General features: G+C 50.3%; 1 protein-coding gene across 4 annotated transcripts in view; it reads right to left on the reverse strand.

Annotated features, from left to right (window-relative positions):
• Positions 1 to 11,399: 11,399 nt before the first annotated feature.
• Positions 11,400 to 17,387, reverse strand: part of SCARA3 (scavenger receptor class A member 3) — a 39,538-nt gene continuing 33,550 nt past the window's right edge. For all 4 annotated transcript variants that reach the window (XM_082402789.1, XM_082402792.1, XM_082402791.1 and 1 more), the window contains one exon: positions 11,400 to 13,098. In XM_082402789.1, the coding sequence (XP_082258915.1) occupies positions 12,647 to 13,098 (452 nt within the window). In that variant the 3' untranslated portion in view covers positions 11,400 to 12,646. The remainder of the gene's footprint in view (positions 13,099 to 17,387) is intronic.

Consider the following 17,387-nt stretch of genomic DNA (forward strand, 5'->3'; position numbering starts at 1 on the left):
TGTACTTTCTATTGCCTCATATCAGGAGGTATGTAATGTCTGGTTCTCTTAAAGGAAATAATTTCTCTTTTTTTAATTTTTATTGGAGTACAGTTGATTTACAATGTTATGTTAGTTTCAGGTGTACAGCAAAGTGAATCAATTGTACATATACTAAAGGGAATAATTTCAATTCACCTCAATGAAAGATTTTGCTGTGGACTTTTTGGGTAGATAATATATTTCAGGTTTAAAAGTTCCCTTTTATTCCTAGTTGGAAAAGATTTCTTAAGAGTCATGAATGGATGCTTCATTTACTAAATACTTTTTCTGCATCTGTTTATGTATTTTCTTTTCTGGTTTAGGTAACAAGATTTTCTCTCACAGGATAAGTTGGGGAATGCTCCCTATTTTTTTCTGTTCTCTGGAAGAGTTTGTGTTGGATTAGAATTGCTGTCCTTTGAACGTTTTCGTAGAATTTGCCTTTAAGTCTTTCTGCATGGGCCTGGTGTTTTCCTTGTGGGGGTATTTTTAACCACTGATTTAATTTCTTTAATGGTTTCTAAATATTCAGGTTTTAGACTTCTTGAGTCAGTTTTGGTGAGTTGCACTTTCCTATGAATTTGTTTGTTCCATCTAAGTTTTCAAATTTATTGGCATCAAATGTTCATATTATTTCCTCTTAATGTCAACTTTTTCATTCCTAATGTTCTTTATTTATGCCTTCTTTCATTTTTTTTTTTGATCAATATTGCCTAAAGTTTATCAGTTTTATTAGGCTTTTAAAAGAACCAACTTCTGGCTTTTTTGATCCTCTCTATTCAAAACGTTCTTTTTCCCACTTCATTAATTTTTGCCTTTTATTATTTACTTCTTCCATTTTCTTTATATGTATTCCTGTTCACTTCCTCAAACTTTTTAAGTTGGACACTTACCTCATGAATTGTAGCCTTTCTTTTTTTCTAATTAATATGAGTGTTTAAGGTTATTAATTTTCTCTCCAAGTATGCCTCAGCTACACTGCTCAACTTCTGAGACTTAGTCTTTTCATTATAAGATAATTTAAAAATATTTTCTATGTCTATTTCAGCCTAATTTTTATTATAATTTCTTTTTTGACTTACAAGTTTTGGGAAGTGAATTTCTACTTTTTTATGAGTTTTTAAAAATTGAGTGTTAGTTTATATTCAGTGAAATGCCCAGATCATGTGTATAGTTTGTTGAGTTTTACCAAATGCATAACTCTGTATAAATCACACATCTGTCAACATGTAGACCATTTCCACGACAGCAGATAGTTGCATTATGCTCTTCCCATCAACCCCTACTCTTCTTCTGCACAGTCTAAGGCAGCAACTATTCTGGTCCTGAGCATCACAGAGTAACTTTTGCCTCTTCTAAAATTTACTCTAAATGGAATCATACTATATGTATTCGTTTGTGTCTAGCTTTTTTCTCCAGTATAGCGGTTTTCAGTGTTGTTGCCTGTATCTTTTGTTTTTCTCTTTCTTCCTCCCCTTCTTCATCCTCCTCCCACTCCTTCTCCCCCCTCCCTCTTTTGAGTAGTTCATATTCCATTGCACGAAAATACCACAATTTATTTATCCAGTCCCCTGTTGATGGATAGTTGGGCTCCTTCCAGTTTTCAGCGATTATGATGAAAGCGGCTGTGAATGTTTTTGTGTAAGTCTTTTTGTGGAATATGTTTTTATTTCTCTTGGGTAAATACCTAGGAGTGGAGGTGCTGAGTCATAGGGTGAGTGCTTATTTACCTTTACAAGAAACTGCCAGAGCGTCTCCCAAAGACGTTCTACCATGTTCACACTCCCACCAGGAACATCCTCACTAACACTGGACGTTTTAAGTCTTGTTTTTTTTAAGTCTTTTTAATTTTAATTATTTTAGTGAGTAAGCTGTGGTATCCTAGTTATTTTTTAAAAGCAATTTTACTGATGTATGATTTACATTCAATAAAATGCACACATTTTAAGTATATAATTTGGTGGGTTTTGACAAATGTCTTCAACTGTATCACCACCAACCCTAATCAAGATATAGAACGTTTCCATCACCTCACAAAATTCCCTCATGCTCCTTCCCAGCAAATTACACCCTACTTCTGCCCCAGGTAACCATTAAACTTATTCCTACCACTTTTGATTTGTTTTGCCTATTCTAGAATTTCATATAAATGGACTCATACATGAGATACTTTTTTTTTTTGGTATGGCTTCTTTCACTCAGCATAATGATTTTCTTTATTATTGCTGAATGGCATTCCATTGGATGGATGTACCACAACTTGTTTATCCAGTCTCCTGAGGGTGGATATTTGATTTGTTTTTACTTTTTGGCTATTATGAATAAATCTTCTATGAATATTCTTGTACAAATCTTTTTTGAATATATGTTTTTATTTTTCTTGGATAAATTCCTAGGAGTGGAATGGCTGAACCAGATGACAGGTGTGTGCTTAAATTTTTAAGAAACTACCAACCTGTTTTCCAAAGAGGTTGTATCATTTTACATTTCCACCAGTGGTGTAATTGAGTTTCAGTTGCTTCTCATCCTAACACTTGGCATGGTCTGTCTTTTTTTTTTTAATAAATTTATTTATTCATTTATTTATTTTTGGCTGCGATGGGTCTTCATTGCTGCATGCGGGCTTTCTCTAGTTGCGTCGAGCAGGGGCTACTCTTCGTTGTGGTGCGCAGACTTCTCATTGCAGTGGCTTCTCTTGTTGCAGAGCATGGGCTCTAGGCGCCCAGGCTTCAGTGGTTGTGGCACGTGGGCTCAGTAGCTGTGGCTCGCGGGCTCTAGAGCGCAGGCTCAGTAGTTGTGGCTCACGGGCTTAGTTGCTCAGCAGCATGTGGGATTTTCCCGGACCAGGGCTCGAACCCATGTCCCCTGCATTGGCAGGCGGATTCTTAACCACTGCACCACCAGGGAAGTCCTGGTCTGTCTTTTTAATTTTAGCTATTCTAACAGGTGTGTAGTGGTATCTCATGGTGGTTTTAATTTGTCTTTTCCTAATCACTAATGATGTTGATCATCTTTTCATGCGCTAGTATCTTTTGTGAAGTGTCTGTTCAAGCATTTCACCTATTTTTATGTGTTGTTTATCTTCTTGTTACTGAGTTGCAAGAGATATTTATATATTCTATTTATAAATTATTTGTCAAATGTTTTCTCCCAATATGTAACATGTCTTATCATTTACTAAACTGGCTCTCTTAATGTGCAGATTTTAATTTTATGAAATCTACTTTATTATATTTTTCTTTTATGGTTAATGCTATTCTTGTTTCAGCTGAGAAATCTTTGCCACTCCAGGATCATGGAGGTATTTTTCTGCATTTTATTCAGAAGCTCTATAATTTTAGTTTTTAAGTTTAGGTCTTGATCCATCTCGAATTGACTTTTGTGTATAGTATGAAGTAGGGGTCAAGATATATATTTTTTCCTGTTTAGATATTCAATTGTTCCAGTACCATTTTTAAAGAGTCTTTCTTTTTCTCATTGATTTCTTTTGATGCCTTTGTGAAAAAAAATCAGTTGACCATTTAGTATTGAACTTTTTTCTGACTCTGCTCTGTTCCATTTGTCTATCTTTGTGCCAATACCATACTGTCTTGATTACTATATCTTCATATTAACCACTGAAATCAGGCAGTTTAAGTCCTCCAAATTCGTTCTTTTTTCCAATAATTTTTTTCTTTTCTTTTTTGCTATTCTATGTCATTTATATTTCCATGTATCTTTTAGCATCAGCTTCTCCATTTCTACAAAAAAACATGCAGGAACTTTGTTTGGGGCTGCACTGACTATATATCAGTTTGGGGAGAATACATGATTTTGAGTCTTCCAATCCATGAACATGTGTATCTCTCCATTTATTCTGGTCTTTCAAAATTTCTCTGAGCAGCATTTTATAATTTTATATGTAGAGATTTTATACAAATTTTGTTAAATTTATTCCCAAATATTTTATGTTCTTTGATTTAAAAAGCTTTCTTCTTTTTTAATATAGTCGTTTAAAGCTCTATACTTCCTTCTAAGAACTGCTTTATCTGCATCCAGCAAATGTTGGTATGTCGTGCTTACAATATCAGTTTAGAATGAATATTCAACTGTTGCTGGGTGCAGTGTTCTCACATCGTTAGGTCAAATCGGTTGATGGTATTGTTCAAATTTCTATATCCTCATGGCTTTTCTGCTTACTTATTCTGTTTCAAATACTGAGAGAGGGGTGTTGTTTTTAGGCCTTGTTGCTGTTGGTCTAGAATTATTTCAGAGTCAGCTCACAGGCCTGCACAGATTCTTGCCCTGTTTATTTCAGCCAACCACTCAGGGGAGCTCTATGCAGATTTCTGGGGATCTGCCTCTGCACAGCTCCCTCCTGCCCAGTACCCTGTCTGGTACCCAATTCCAGCTGCCTTGGCAGCCCTAAACTCTGACCTCTATTCCTTCCAACGCGTGGGACTAATGATCTCTGAGTGAACAAAGTCAGTGGGGTGCCCACACTGCCTATTCAGTTTTTAAATGTTTCTATGTCCAGAAGAAGGTTGTTTTGTGAAGCTGAAGTAAGAACAACGATGGATAATGGGGAGCCAGCAAGTTCCAAATTATAAACTTGTGGGTCAGGCTTGTTGGAGGCATTTAGAGGTTTTGGGAGTTCAGAAAAAGAAGCAACAACCATCAGGTTATAAATCTGGTTAAAATCATCAAGTGGAGATTCTTTCTTCCTTTCATATGGGGGAACTCTGCTTTATCACAAGGGACAATGTCAGAAGAAACAGAGTTGGCTTAGGGCAGTGGTGTTCAAATGTTTTGATCACAACCCCCATTAATAAAAAAAATTGGGAGATTATTTCTTTGATCTCCTAATATATGTAAATTTATTTATGAATTATTTTCGATGTTTCTATTATTGGTTAATGTCTCAAAGCAAAATTACACTTAGAATGATGTTGATCATGAAGGGTAATAAATATAAATCTATTTTCAAGTCATATTTTTGATCAGTCCACACTTTTTTGGCTGACTTCATGTCAGATCTGATTATGTGAAAACAAAGTGTGACCTTGAAGGAATAAAACACAACAAGAAGATGTTTTAATATTGAAAAGTTGGTTCCTCCCCGCTGGAGGGTTTGGCTGGGCACCCGTTTTGGAGGCCTTGGGTCTGGGGAGAAGGAGGTAGGGAGGTTAGCAGCCTGGTTAAAGGTCGGCATCTGGCTTCCTTGTGGAAGCCTCCAGCTTTCACAGCAGGAAGCGCACTCCTGTCTCCAAGTCCGGCACAGTTCTCACTAGTCCATCGTCATGTTTAGTGATGAGGCAGCCAGGATGGGGAAGCCTGGTAGCCCTGAGACTTGGGGCCTTGTCACAACTTTGTCACTAGCTTGCTTTGGGACTTTGAGCAAGTCTGTTTCTGTGGATCTCGGCTTTCTCAGGCCCCATTGAATTCCCAATCCCACCGTTCTAGAAGAAGTAGCTCTGAGACAGGCTGGGACCTGGGGCCCTTTGCTACAATGCTTACACCTGGACAAACATCTCCTTGAGCAACAAAATACAAAGAAGCTATAAGGGACTAAAAATAATTGCGTGTACGTGCGCAGTTGGGGCAAATTCTGGACAAAAAGATACAAAAGGACCAAAAAAACCCCAACTGCCACTTCTGAAGAGCTGGGAGCAAAAGCAGGGTACTGTGCATGCCCCCTTCATCCAGCACCACCTAAGGGGTGGGCAAAACACCTAAGCCACCCCTCCGGCCTGACCCCTGGACACATCCCTACCCTCACCCCATATAAGGAACCAGCTCGTGCCCCAGCTTGGGGAGCAGGGGCCCTAATAAAGCCTTGTCTGAATTTCTTGTCTGGCCTCTTATCAATTTCTATTGACTGGGGAAGACCAAGAACCCTGGTCGGCATTAGCTCGGCATAGCTGGCTTCCATTAATCCTGGGTTCAAATCCACATAATATCTCTGTGGCCTTGAGCAACTTACTGTTTTGAGCCTTGTTTTCTGACCTATAAAATGTAAATACATTTAGTGCATGAGGATTAAATGAGATACTATACATAAATCGGAAAAAAAATTTTCCCTTCTCTATCTCTTATGCCTGTGGTTCTCAGATTTTACATGGGGCGTTGGAATTCCCTGCGGAATTCTCCCCCTCACTCCTCCTGTCCCACCCCACCTCTGTGGTCCTGAAGCAGTGGGTCTGGGGTGCAGGCCCGCAGTCTGAATTTTTGCGGGTTCCTGGGTGGTTGCCCCGCTGAGGGCACTGCACCAGCCTTTGCACCTCTCCCATTACATCAGACACAGAGCTTTGCCCTTTGAAGCATTCGAAAGAAAACAAAAGGACTGGACAGGTGAAGGCAAGGAAAACAAATCCCCAGGGAGGTTGCTCAGTGCGCCGCCAGCCTATGTGTCCAGGCAAGCTCCTTGTCAGCCCGGCCCGCCCTATTGGAAGTACGGCGTGGTCAGAATGTATTTGTCAGTTCTTCACTCTCCTCTCCTGCGGCTCTGTTTTGACAGGTGTGTCCGGGGCTGGCATGGCAGACGTTGCCAGCTCAGCCCTGGCTGGGGAAGAGGAGCAGGAGGAAGGCCTGGAGGTTCTGCCCAGCCCACTGTCCTGCCCCAGCTGGCAGGGCACTGAGGCTGCCGGGGAGGAAGGGTGGGCAGGTTGGGGGTCTTTAGAGGTGCTCAAGGACGTGCCCCAGGCCTGTGACCTGCAGGAAGCCCCTTGCTCTGCTTAGAAGAAGGCTCAGGAGCTCCTCAAGGTTTTGCACATCTGGTGGAGAGGAAAACAACCCAATAGCAAAGGCCATGATCCTAAGCCACTGACTGCATCCCGCTGCTGTCACCTCTCAGTCTGGATTCAGACTTTCCTGCCTTGGCCCTGGCAAATTCCAGGAAAGCAACCAAGCAGGGCAGGAGGAAGAGCACTTGGTTAGAATTGTAGGACAGAGGGGTCGGGCACATCCGATGACTCCCAGATGGAGGCGAGACCAGGCCACTCTCTTTGTTTCCTGATGAAGAAAGTGAAGGTTAGAGAGGGCGGTGCTGGGCCGACTTTCCCCCGATAAATGGAGGACCCAGCAGGGAGCAAGCACGACCCATCCCTATTCCATGTCCACCGAGGGTCTCTATCGTGAAGCCCACCCGATCTCCCCACTGGATGCGGGTTGGATCCATTTCCCAAAGCTTATGCACAGAACAAGATACTGATTCACAGAGTTTGCTGCAGACTTTACAATTCTGACTGCTGGCCCTGCTAACCCCTGTGGTCAGCTCTTAGGATTTTCGGCAATACCTACAATGGTCCAGATGCCCTGAAGGGCCGTGTTAGTACCAGGACTGTTTGATGACATGAGACAGAGAGAGGGATTGCAGGGGGAGTACTTTCTGGGGAATGTGCAGCGGTTGGTGCCCATTGGTCCTAACCAATAGCAAACTGAAACTGCGGCAAAACCAGAGGCATGAGAAATTGCTTTGCCCAGTAACCAAGACACCAGAGTTCTGGTCCCGGTTGGGCAATGAGCCCTTCAGCTCCTCTCAGCCTTTGGTTTCTTACCTGAAAAGTAAAGAGGTTGAGCTGGGTGAGTCACAGCTTGTTCCTGGCTCTAACCATGCAGGGAATGTGGGTGGGAGTGTGCAGGACCTGGAGTTCTGGCCACTCATCTACAGAGGAAAGTGGTGAGTAATATTGCCATCCAGGAAGCCTGAGTCTGTAGGATAAACACCAACATGATGATGCCTGATGTTTACGGGATGGTAACCCTTGCCAGGCACCAGACACTGGATTGTGTCCCCAGAAAATCCATATGTTGAGGCCCTAACCCTCAATGTGACTGTATCTCAAGATAGGGTCTTACGAAGTAATGAAGGTTAAATGAGGTCATAAGGGTGGGGCCCTGATCTGATAGGACTGTGGCCTTCCAAGAAGAGGAGGAGAGCCTTCCCTCTGCCTCTCTCTCTGTCTCTCTCTCCCCTTCCCCCACACTTCCTCTCCCCCTACCATGTGAGGGCAGAGCCAGAAGGCAGCCATCTGTATGCCAGGAAGAGCTGGTGCGTTGATCTTGGACTTCCAGCCTCCAGAACTCTGAGAAAATAAGTTTCTGTTGTCTGAGCCATCCATCTGTGGTATTTTGTTATGGCGGCCTGGGCTGACTAAGACACTGGGAAACTGGCCAAGAGCATCATCTTACTTAATCCCCTCAGCAACCTCATGGGGTAGGTCCAGTTGTAATCCCTATTTTACAGGGGAGGAAACAGAAGCACAGAGAAGCTAAATCACCCAAGATTGAGGTTCAATAGAGAAACGTCTAAAAACTCATTATCGGACTTCCCTGGCGGTCCAGCGGTTAAGATGCTGCACTCCCAATGCAGGAGGCGTGGGTTCAATCCCTGGTCAGGGAAGATCCTGCATGCTGCACGGCATGGCCCAAAAAAACAGAAAAAAGAAAAGTGGAATTGTATAAATAAATAAATAAATAAAGTGTCCCAGATTTGACCAGTGGGAACCCCTTTAGGCTGGCTCCTGTGTCCTTTAAAAAGAAAGAAAGAAACAAAAAGACATAAAAACAGCAACAAAAAAAACTTCACTATCTATGTGACTTTGGGAAGTTAATTAATCTCTTCAAGCCTTAGTTTCCCCATCTGTATAGTGGGAATAATAATAATATATGTAGATACAATATATAGAGAGATTATAGATTTATAGACATTATAGCTGCATTACAAATTGTAGTGAGGATTAAATGAATAAATATATGAAAAGTGCTTAGAATGGTATTCTGTTGCACAGTAGCTCTCCCATTGGTGTTTGCTATTATTATTACTGTTGAGGTTATTCCCCTGTTCCTCTGTTGCCAAACACAGATTTTGTGGCCAGCTTTGCTCATGGTCACTCTTGCTCTTGTGCCTCTAATTTTTTACCACGTGATCCCTCTCCCTCCGCCTCTTCCTCTGTGGTCACAGCCCACTGGATCAAGGTAGACCCCTGACCCACAGGGTGAGCGATCAGATTGCTCTCCTAGGGCTGGGAACTAGAGATTGTAGGAGCGGGTCCTTTGGTGGTCAGCCGTCGCCCTCTTATGCTGGGCCTCGTGCAAACAGAAGATGCTGGTCAACAGAAAGGGGACAAAGAGGAGCAGGAAGGGGAGGTCAGGGGCCACTGAGAGAAGAGAGATAGGAGACTGGTTGGTTCTCTGGAGTGAAGACGGATGCTTGAGACGCTGGCAGCTTTCCACGTCTAGTCACCCTGAGATGGAGTTGTACTTCAAGTTTCCATAGCCTTGATTTTACCCGCTGCAGCCTTGTCATGACTGCCCCCTCCTGATTTCCTTGCTAGAGCTTGAGAGGGCTTCTGTGACCAGGGAAACCAGAGGTGGTGGTGACTGCCTGGATGGACTCCAAGGGCCCGTCTCCACCCTGTGCCTGCAAATCAAGCTGATCCCCCAAAACCACACGGTCAGGGACGTGTTGGTGGCCATTGTCCAGGACCCATGAGTTTTTCTTATGTTTTTTTGCTTATGTTCTGAAATCAACTCAGTTTTTCATCCTTGCAGCCTTGTGTCTCATTCTGGCCCCCAACTCATCCCTTGGAATTCATCCCAGACCTAACTTTTCTGGATTTGGACTCTGGGACGTTGGCTTGCTCCGATGCCTGGGTTTTCCTGCTCCCGTTTCCCTGGCCCAGCTCTCTGGGTACCTGCACCCATGCCGGCCCCTCCCACCCAGGGGTACCCCTGCCAGGCCCGTCATCCACCCCACCCGGGACAATGAGTAGTGAGAGTTTCCTGGAGGTTTTCCTGGGGACCCAGACTGAAATGACACCACTGGGTGGTCCTCACTGCCTCCCCCAAGGCCCATTACCTCTGTGCCACGACCCCTTGTTCTCCAGCCCCCAGCCTGCCCTGCATGAGGCGGAGAGGTATCTTTCACTACTGCTCCCTTCCCTATGAGAGGCGAGCCCCCAGGGCAAGGCCGCTTCAGCCCTGTAACCCCGCAGTACCTAACTCACTGCCCAGCACATCTCAGTTGTTGACGGGGGCAGGCGGGGCAGGGACCCTGAGCCACCATGGGGAGTAAGGAAGTGGTGGGTGCCTCGTGCCATGGTCCCTGGGGCCCCATCCCCATCATTCCACCTCTCTGCTCGCTTCCTCTACCAAACACCCCATGAGGCTTAGTTTCAAGTGCTGACTTGACCGGGCCATGGGATGCTCAGATGTCGGATTAAACATTATTTCTAGGTGTATTGGTGAAAGTGTTTCCGGAAGAGATGAGAATTCGAATTAGGTGAGCATTTGAATGGGTGCACTGAGTAGAGAAGATGGCCCTTCACTAAAGCAGATGGGCAGCCTTTCAGTCTGTTGAGGGCCTGAATAGGACAAAAAGGTGGAGGAAGGGAGAATTCTCTCTGCCTGACTGTGTGAGCTGGGACATCTGTCTTCTGCCCTAGGGCTGGAACCATACCATTGGCTCTCCTGGGCCTCCAGCTTGGGGATGGCAGATCATGGCATGTCTCAGCCTTTCTTTCTCTGGAGAATTCTGACTAAGACGTTCCCCCCAACCCCTGCCCCCCCCCCAAAAAAAAGTAAAAAAGCAAAACAAGGCACAGGGCTTTCACTAGGCCATGTTTTACTGACGAATGAGGTTACTATGCTACCATAGTCTGAATGTTTGTGTCCAGCCCCCCAAATTTCTATGTTGAAATCTAACCCCCAGTGTGATGGGCTCAGGAGGGGGGGCCTTTGGGAGGGGATTAGGTCACGAGGGTGGATGAGCCTCATCATTTATGCTGCTTCTGCTGTTTAGAAGTCACCCAGTCTGTGGTGTTCCGTTACAGCAGCCTGAACGGACTAAGACATATGCCTTAAAAGCCAGCCGAGGGCACAACCCCTTCACGCACCCCTGATTCCTGGAACAGGTCTGGCTGATTCACAGAGGACCCAGCTGTCCTTTGTTTCCCGTGGACCCTGGAGGGCCAGGTCCTTTGGGGCAGGTCTGGTCTCCTCCCCCTTTTCTGTTTTATCTCCTTGTCTTAGGGACAAGACGGGGGAGCCGGGGGTATCACTCAGGTGTCCTGTCTTATTTTCCAATCTCGCTCTAGCCCAAGAGCTCTAGGGCCCTGCTGCGAGATTAGTAGGTCACCTTGCTTCCACGGGGTTCCTGCTCGCTGTGGGTAATCCCTCAGCCACCCTTGGTCCCTGGCCCCTGCAGGACCACTGGGAACTCCCAGCAGAACGCAGTGTTTCCAGAGTGAAGGGCCAGGGGGTCAGACCTGGACTCCACAGTGGGACCGAATATCTAAGGGACCCCTTGTGCACTGGTTCCCCTTCAAAGGCCAGGTGAGGTGCAGCCCCTGAAGGCATCACGGTCCCGGTCAGGCAGAAAGGACCAGAAGACACCTCCCTCCTGGAAACAGCTCTTTACTGAGTCGGTGATACTACGTGGCATGATATCATATGTAGACAGAACTACACAGCAGTGAGGGCAGCGGGAGTGCAAGCCAGTTGCACACCTGTTACAAGAAGGGGGGAAGGCTTCTGGAATGGGGAGGGGCCGGCCTCTGGGTCAGGCTGGGGAGGGGACAGCTGCAAGCCCCGATCCCAGGGGTGGTCGTTTTCTGTTAGAACACAAAGGAGGGGCCGCTTCACCGCGAGTTTGCCCTTCTGGGGATGTCCCAGTCCTCCGTGCTGCTGGCTGCGCAGGAGGATGGAGGTGGGTGAGCGGTGACATCAAAGGGAGCTGTGGCCCCTCCCTCTCATCTGGTCGAGCTGCCCGTGCAGAGAGGCCTTGGGGCCACTCTGGGTCACGGTGGGGTGAGGTCAGGAGGAGAGCAGGCGGGGGAAGGGAGAGCGGCCCAGCGGTCAGCCCTCCCCCAGTTGCCACAAAGCGGTCACCCCCCGGATCGGAATGGGCCTTCTACTTTGGCAGAACATTCCAGGGCCTGGAGAGTGTCCCGGTGCAGATGAAACTCCTGCTTGGATTCCTTCTGGGATGCTCCTGAGAGGCGGACGCAAGGATGAAGCGAGGAATTTTCTGGAGATGTGGGAAAAAATGCTGCACTCCTGGGGGCACAGCGCTCAGGGCCCAGGTGGAGCTGCTCTGTCCTGTGTGAGCTCCCGGGCCTCTGCTCCCATGGTTACAGGGAAGGTCTTGTGGTTGCCAAATCCACCTCGTCCCTAGAGTTTGAACCATAATCCCCTGCAAAGCTTTTCCTGGGTCTTTTCAACCCCTGGGAGCCTCAGGGAACTGCCAGCCAGCTAGGATGGGTGTGAAGGTGCTAGAAAGACTAGCGCTGGTCACCAATGAAGAGCCAGAGTTAAGACCGTTCCCCCGAGGTAGCCACCTCCCTGGCAGGCTCAGTCACAGGAGAGGGGGCTTCTCCTGCCCTCTCCTCCCGCCCAGCCAGGGAAACCCGGTCAGCCCCCCTGGCCAGCAGGGAAATGTGCGTGTGCGTGTGCGTGTGTGTATAAGGGGCTGCTTTCTACGGTTCAGTCACTACTGGGAAGCCCGGAGGTGCAGGGGCAGGCCTGGGGGAACGCTCTTCGGGACCAAAGGACCACAATGTCTGCAGGTGCGGCTTTTCGGGGGTCTCTTTTCACCCGAGCACGCTTCCCCACCTTCTGCGTGCAGTGTCCGGGACTGGGCCGCCCCTCAATAGCGGCTCTGGCTTCCTGGTGGGCCTGGGGGCCCAGGGAGGCCCGGGGGACCCTCAATTCCTGGTTCGCCCTTTGGCCCCATGGGCCCCCGCTGGCCTGGTGACCCTATCTTCCCAGCGATCCCCGGTTTTCCCTGAGGCCCCTCTGGCCCTGGAGACCCTGGGGGCCCCACTGGCCCTGGGGGCCCCACGTCCCCTTTGGGGCCTGGCTGTCCACTTGCGCCTCCAGTTCCAAAGCTGCCCTTCGAGCCTTTGAGGCCTGGGAAACCTCGCAGGCCAACCGGCCCCGTTTCTCCTACAGGCCCGGTGTCCCCTGGCTGCCCTTGAGGACCCTGAGGTCCTGGGGGGCCCAAGCTGCCGGGGTCTCCTTTTGGTCCTCTGCTGCCAACAGGCCCTTTCACGCCCACATCTCCCTTGAGTCCTCTCGGTCCTGGAGGGCCTGGGGCACCTAGGGTCAGAGAGAAGAGGGGAGAGGTCAGTCCAGGAGGGCAGGTGTCCCAAGGCTGTCCCGTGATGTGGACGCCTGGCAGTGGGCACTGTGACACCCGAGGGTCCAAAGCCACAGGGCCCAGGTCTGCCGACTGACTTGACCCTCTAAGTCGGCTTGGCCACCGGTGAAGTGGGGCTGAGAATCTCACCTGCAGGCTGTGAGCCCATCCCGAGCTGACATGCGTTGGCATTTGGCATGAGGCCTGCGCCTGGAGGGCACTCATTGTTTTGACTTCAGGGCTTGGCCGTAGTTCCACACGTGCACTCAGGTTGGGGGCTGAGAGAGCTCTGGGCAAAGGCCACAACCATCCAGGATCGTGTGTCCTAATCTGGAGACTGGCCTGGATGCCTACACTCATTATGGACTTTGACTGGGGTCCTGACCTCCTGCCCCAAGCCCATCCCAACCCCAGGATTTGCCCGTGACCTTTAGGCACCTGGGACCAGGAATGGAGTCAGGTGACATGGAGGAGAAAGCCAAGAAAGTGAAGCCTGAGAAGTGGATCCCTCCCAGTGTGAGTGAGTGAGTGGGAACAGCAACAACCCAGAGAAAGGGCAGCTCCTCCAGGAAGTCCACCCTGACTACTCCAGCATCTTCTCTGAGCTCTTGGAGCTACTACTTTCTGAATCTTTTAGTTAACACATATAAAGAGAAGTCACAATATAGTGAAAGCAAATCCTTGGTACCTCTCTGGTGGACCCCGCTAGACTGTAGGGCCCCAGGAAGATGGGGGGGGCACGGCTCCCATCCCCTGCCCTGGGCTCGGAGCCCCGGCACACGGCAGGGAAAGCTCAGTATACACTTGAAGAGCGTGATTCACCAAACAGCTGTGGACCCCCTGCTCCTGCTCAGCTCTGGCCTAGGGCATGGGAGAGACGCCAGGATGAACACACTCTTCTTTTCCTTAAAGAGCCCAGTCTAGCGCTCAAGCCAGGGGTCAGATGACCTTAATGCCCTTCCCGCCTGCCACGTAGGTCAGAGTCACCACCTCTCAGAGCTGTACCAGCCCTGAGGACACAGAGCGGAGTGTGGCCGTCACTCTGGCCAAGGCACGTCGGATGCCCCGGGGTCGGAAGAAAAGAACCCTCTGGCCTAATGAGAACAGGAATTGTGGAGAACAGCTTTAGCCCCCGCGGGGTCAAGGCACCGCAGAAGCCTGGCTTTCTTCAGTGGTCTCGGCACCGGCTCACGGGCTGCCCCCCAGGCCTGGCCTGGGAGGTGAATTCTCACACCCGTACTCGGCTCTCCCTGAGAACTCTGCTGTTACACCATCCCCCTTTGTAACAGAATCCTGGAGTTTTTGAGCTCGGTGGGAGCTGGTCCAACTCCTCCCTGTCAGAGAGGAGGCATCTAAAGCTCAGAGAGGTGACGTGATAGCCCCAGGGGTCCCTGAGCGGAAACCAGAAGCCGGGTGGGCCTCTCAGAGAGACGGGATCTTCTACGTGGGAGCTGGGAGCCCTCCCAGTGGCCGTGACCCAGTTCTGCGGCCTCGGGGCCCCCTCCCTGCTCCCTCCCTGCTAATGCAGACACCACTGTTGTTCATCCTGGCTGGGGCTACCTGCTGCCCGCCCCCAGCCTCCCCCTACACTCCCCCACCTCGGTGCCCCCTCTCATCTCCCTCCCGGAGTGTTTCTAAGTGGAGCGGAGAGTCAGTGAACCCCATCCTCCAATGACGATCTAAACTGGGGCCCAGACAGACTCAGCCCCAGCAGGGCCAATAAAAACCTTCCAGCCAGTCCCTGCCACCTCCTGCCCATGCCCGCCTCCCACACACAGCGGGGCTGTGGCCTGCGTGGGCTCGGCTCACGCGGCCTGCCAGCGGCACCGGCTGGGACGCCGTCATGGGCTGGCTGGGGTCTGGGAGCGGCTTGACCTGCCCTTGTGTCCGCAGCACGGCAGCCAGAACAACACGGCCCAACGAGGGCACAGGCTGATGCCGGGCAGGGACCACCTCCCCGAGCCCGGCAGGCATGGCCGGGAACCGGCAAAGCCACTGCGCCTGTCCTCACCCCAGCTCTGCCCTTGGTGCCTGGGCCAGTGTGGGCTGGAAAAGCAGAGCCATTCGGAGGTGGAGAGGCCCCCGTAGGCTGTGCAAGTGGAAGGGAATCAGAGGGCGTGGAGTGACGCTGGGCAAGTCGCTGCCCATCTGCGCTCAGACCATCTATAACATTGAGGTTGCACTTGACAGTCCCCCAGGGCCCTGTGGCTCCACGAGGACCCCTCCTCCTGCCTCTGTCCCTCCTGCTCTAAGAACATGACCCCCAGGGCTTGCCCCAGCTCCCTGGTTCTCCTCTCTTTTTCTATAACCACGGCTGTGGCTTCCACTCTTGTCCCCTGGATGGATGGTCCCCATCCCCAGCCTGGACTCAGGAAAAGCCTGAGAAATCTCATCTGGACAAGGACGCCCACGGATCCAGCGGGAGCCCCTCCCTCCTTCCGTGGGACCCCCATCCTTCCTGAGCCACCATCTTCGGCGCTCGTCCTCTGCTCCCTGGCCCCTAAGGGCACGGCGGCTGCAAGGATTTCTCACGGTTTCTACGCCAACAGCGGGGGAGAAAAGGCAGAGAGTAAAGGCCTCTCTTTTGCTCCTCCCCTCCAGCCCCCTCGGGCTCCTCTTTCTGGGAAAGCTCTGGGTACCTTTCCCTGGCTGGGGAAGGCTGGGTGCCCACGGGCCCAGGGTGTCGGTTTGAGCAGAAGCCTGGGTCGCACTGTCCTCTTCACTCCCCAGGAGCTGCAGCCCCTAGAGCAAGTGGAAGGAGGCCTGGCAGGAAAGGGGTCACCTCCCTCTCCACTGCCGCTGCTGACCCCGTCTCTGAGAACCCACGCAGGTCTCCCAGTCAGTGCCCTTGAGGACATCCGGTGGGGTGGCTCCACCTGGGGCAGGACCTGTGTTGCAGGCATTGGCCTCTCTCACTGCCCTGTCTCGGTGTCGGTGCGCCCACGATGGCCCCAGCTCACCCTAACTTCTCTGTGACCTGCCTTCTCTTGGGTCACGGCCACTGGGAGGGCTCCCGGCTCCCACATAGAAGATCCCATCTCTCTGAGCAGTGAACGTTTGCCTGCCTAGTCTCTCCTACGTCCCCAGCACCGTACATTGAGATCATCGCCCCATTTTACAGATGAGAAATCGCGGTGCAGAGAGTGGCGACTTGCCCACCATCACCAAGCAGGAAGCGTGGAGACAGGATGCAAACCCAGGCCTGAGAGGCTCCTAGTCTGGTCCCCAGACCCCCTCCCACTGCCAGGACCTCCTGCCCTCGTGCCACTCGGAGGAGGGGGAGGGTCCCCACAGAGCTGGGAAGGGGTCACCTGAAGGACTGTCTTCCTCTGGTGAGCCGAGCCTCTGCCTGTCCCTGCAGAGCCAGCCATGAGTCATGCAGTCAGAGAGGGGAGAGCTGGCAGGACCTGGGTCTGGCCGGGGAGGAAGTCAATAAGCAAACTTTAGCGGTTAGCATGGGGGGAAGGGATGCAGGCAGAGGCTGACCAGGGGCTCTCCACAACAGGAGGCCCTTCACCCAGCCTGTAACAAGATCTGGGTATCGGAAGGGCTAAAGGGCAAAGTGGGGGGCAGGGAGCTAAATGCTTCTCTGAGCAGCGGGGGCACATTTGAGACAAAGGAGGAAACGTGAGCAGCAGTGGCCGAGGTGGGGAGATGGGGGAGAGGAACAGAGCGCTATGGAGTCCCAAGAAGGCCCATAATTACTCAGGAAGCCCTGAGCTCTAATTAGGCCATCCCAGCCCGTCAGCGCAGAGGCACAACTGACTGCATGTCTGGGACAAGTAGGTGGGCTGCTCCTGGTCTGCACTGGGAGTGGGGAGAGGGTGGGGGGACGAGCAGAAGCACCAAGCCCTCGGGGTACCAACGCTGTCCACCCATGGGTGGGGGAGTGCACGGGCGGGGAGGGGTGGGTGCAGGCCATCTCATAATCCAAAGCAACGTGCCAGCTTGCAAAGGGAGAGGAACCGGAAACGGAAGGGGAGGCTCTCGGGAGAGTGGCCTGGTGCCATGCAAGGCACACTAGCCTGCACTTCAGAGGACCCGAGTCTGAGTCCCAGCTCCCATATTAACAAACTGGGTGGCTGGGTAAGTCATTTGGCCCTCTTTGGACTGCAGGCTCCTCTTTGTTCAAGGAGAATATCAGCCTGGGTCAGGGACTCTCAATCCTGGTTGTTGTTACCTGAGGAGCACTGAAAAAATGCCAGTGGATTTCCATGTCTGCCTATGATGGATTAATCTGTACAGACTC

This window comes from Balaenoptera borealis, assembly GCF_965194805.1.
Source record: "Balaenoptera borealis genome assembly, chromosome: 8".
In the NCBI taxonomy this organism is placed as follows: Eukaryota; Metazoa; Chordata; class Mammalia; order Artiodactyla; family Balaenopteridae; genus Balaenoptera; species Balaenoptera borealis.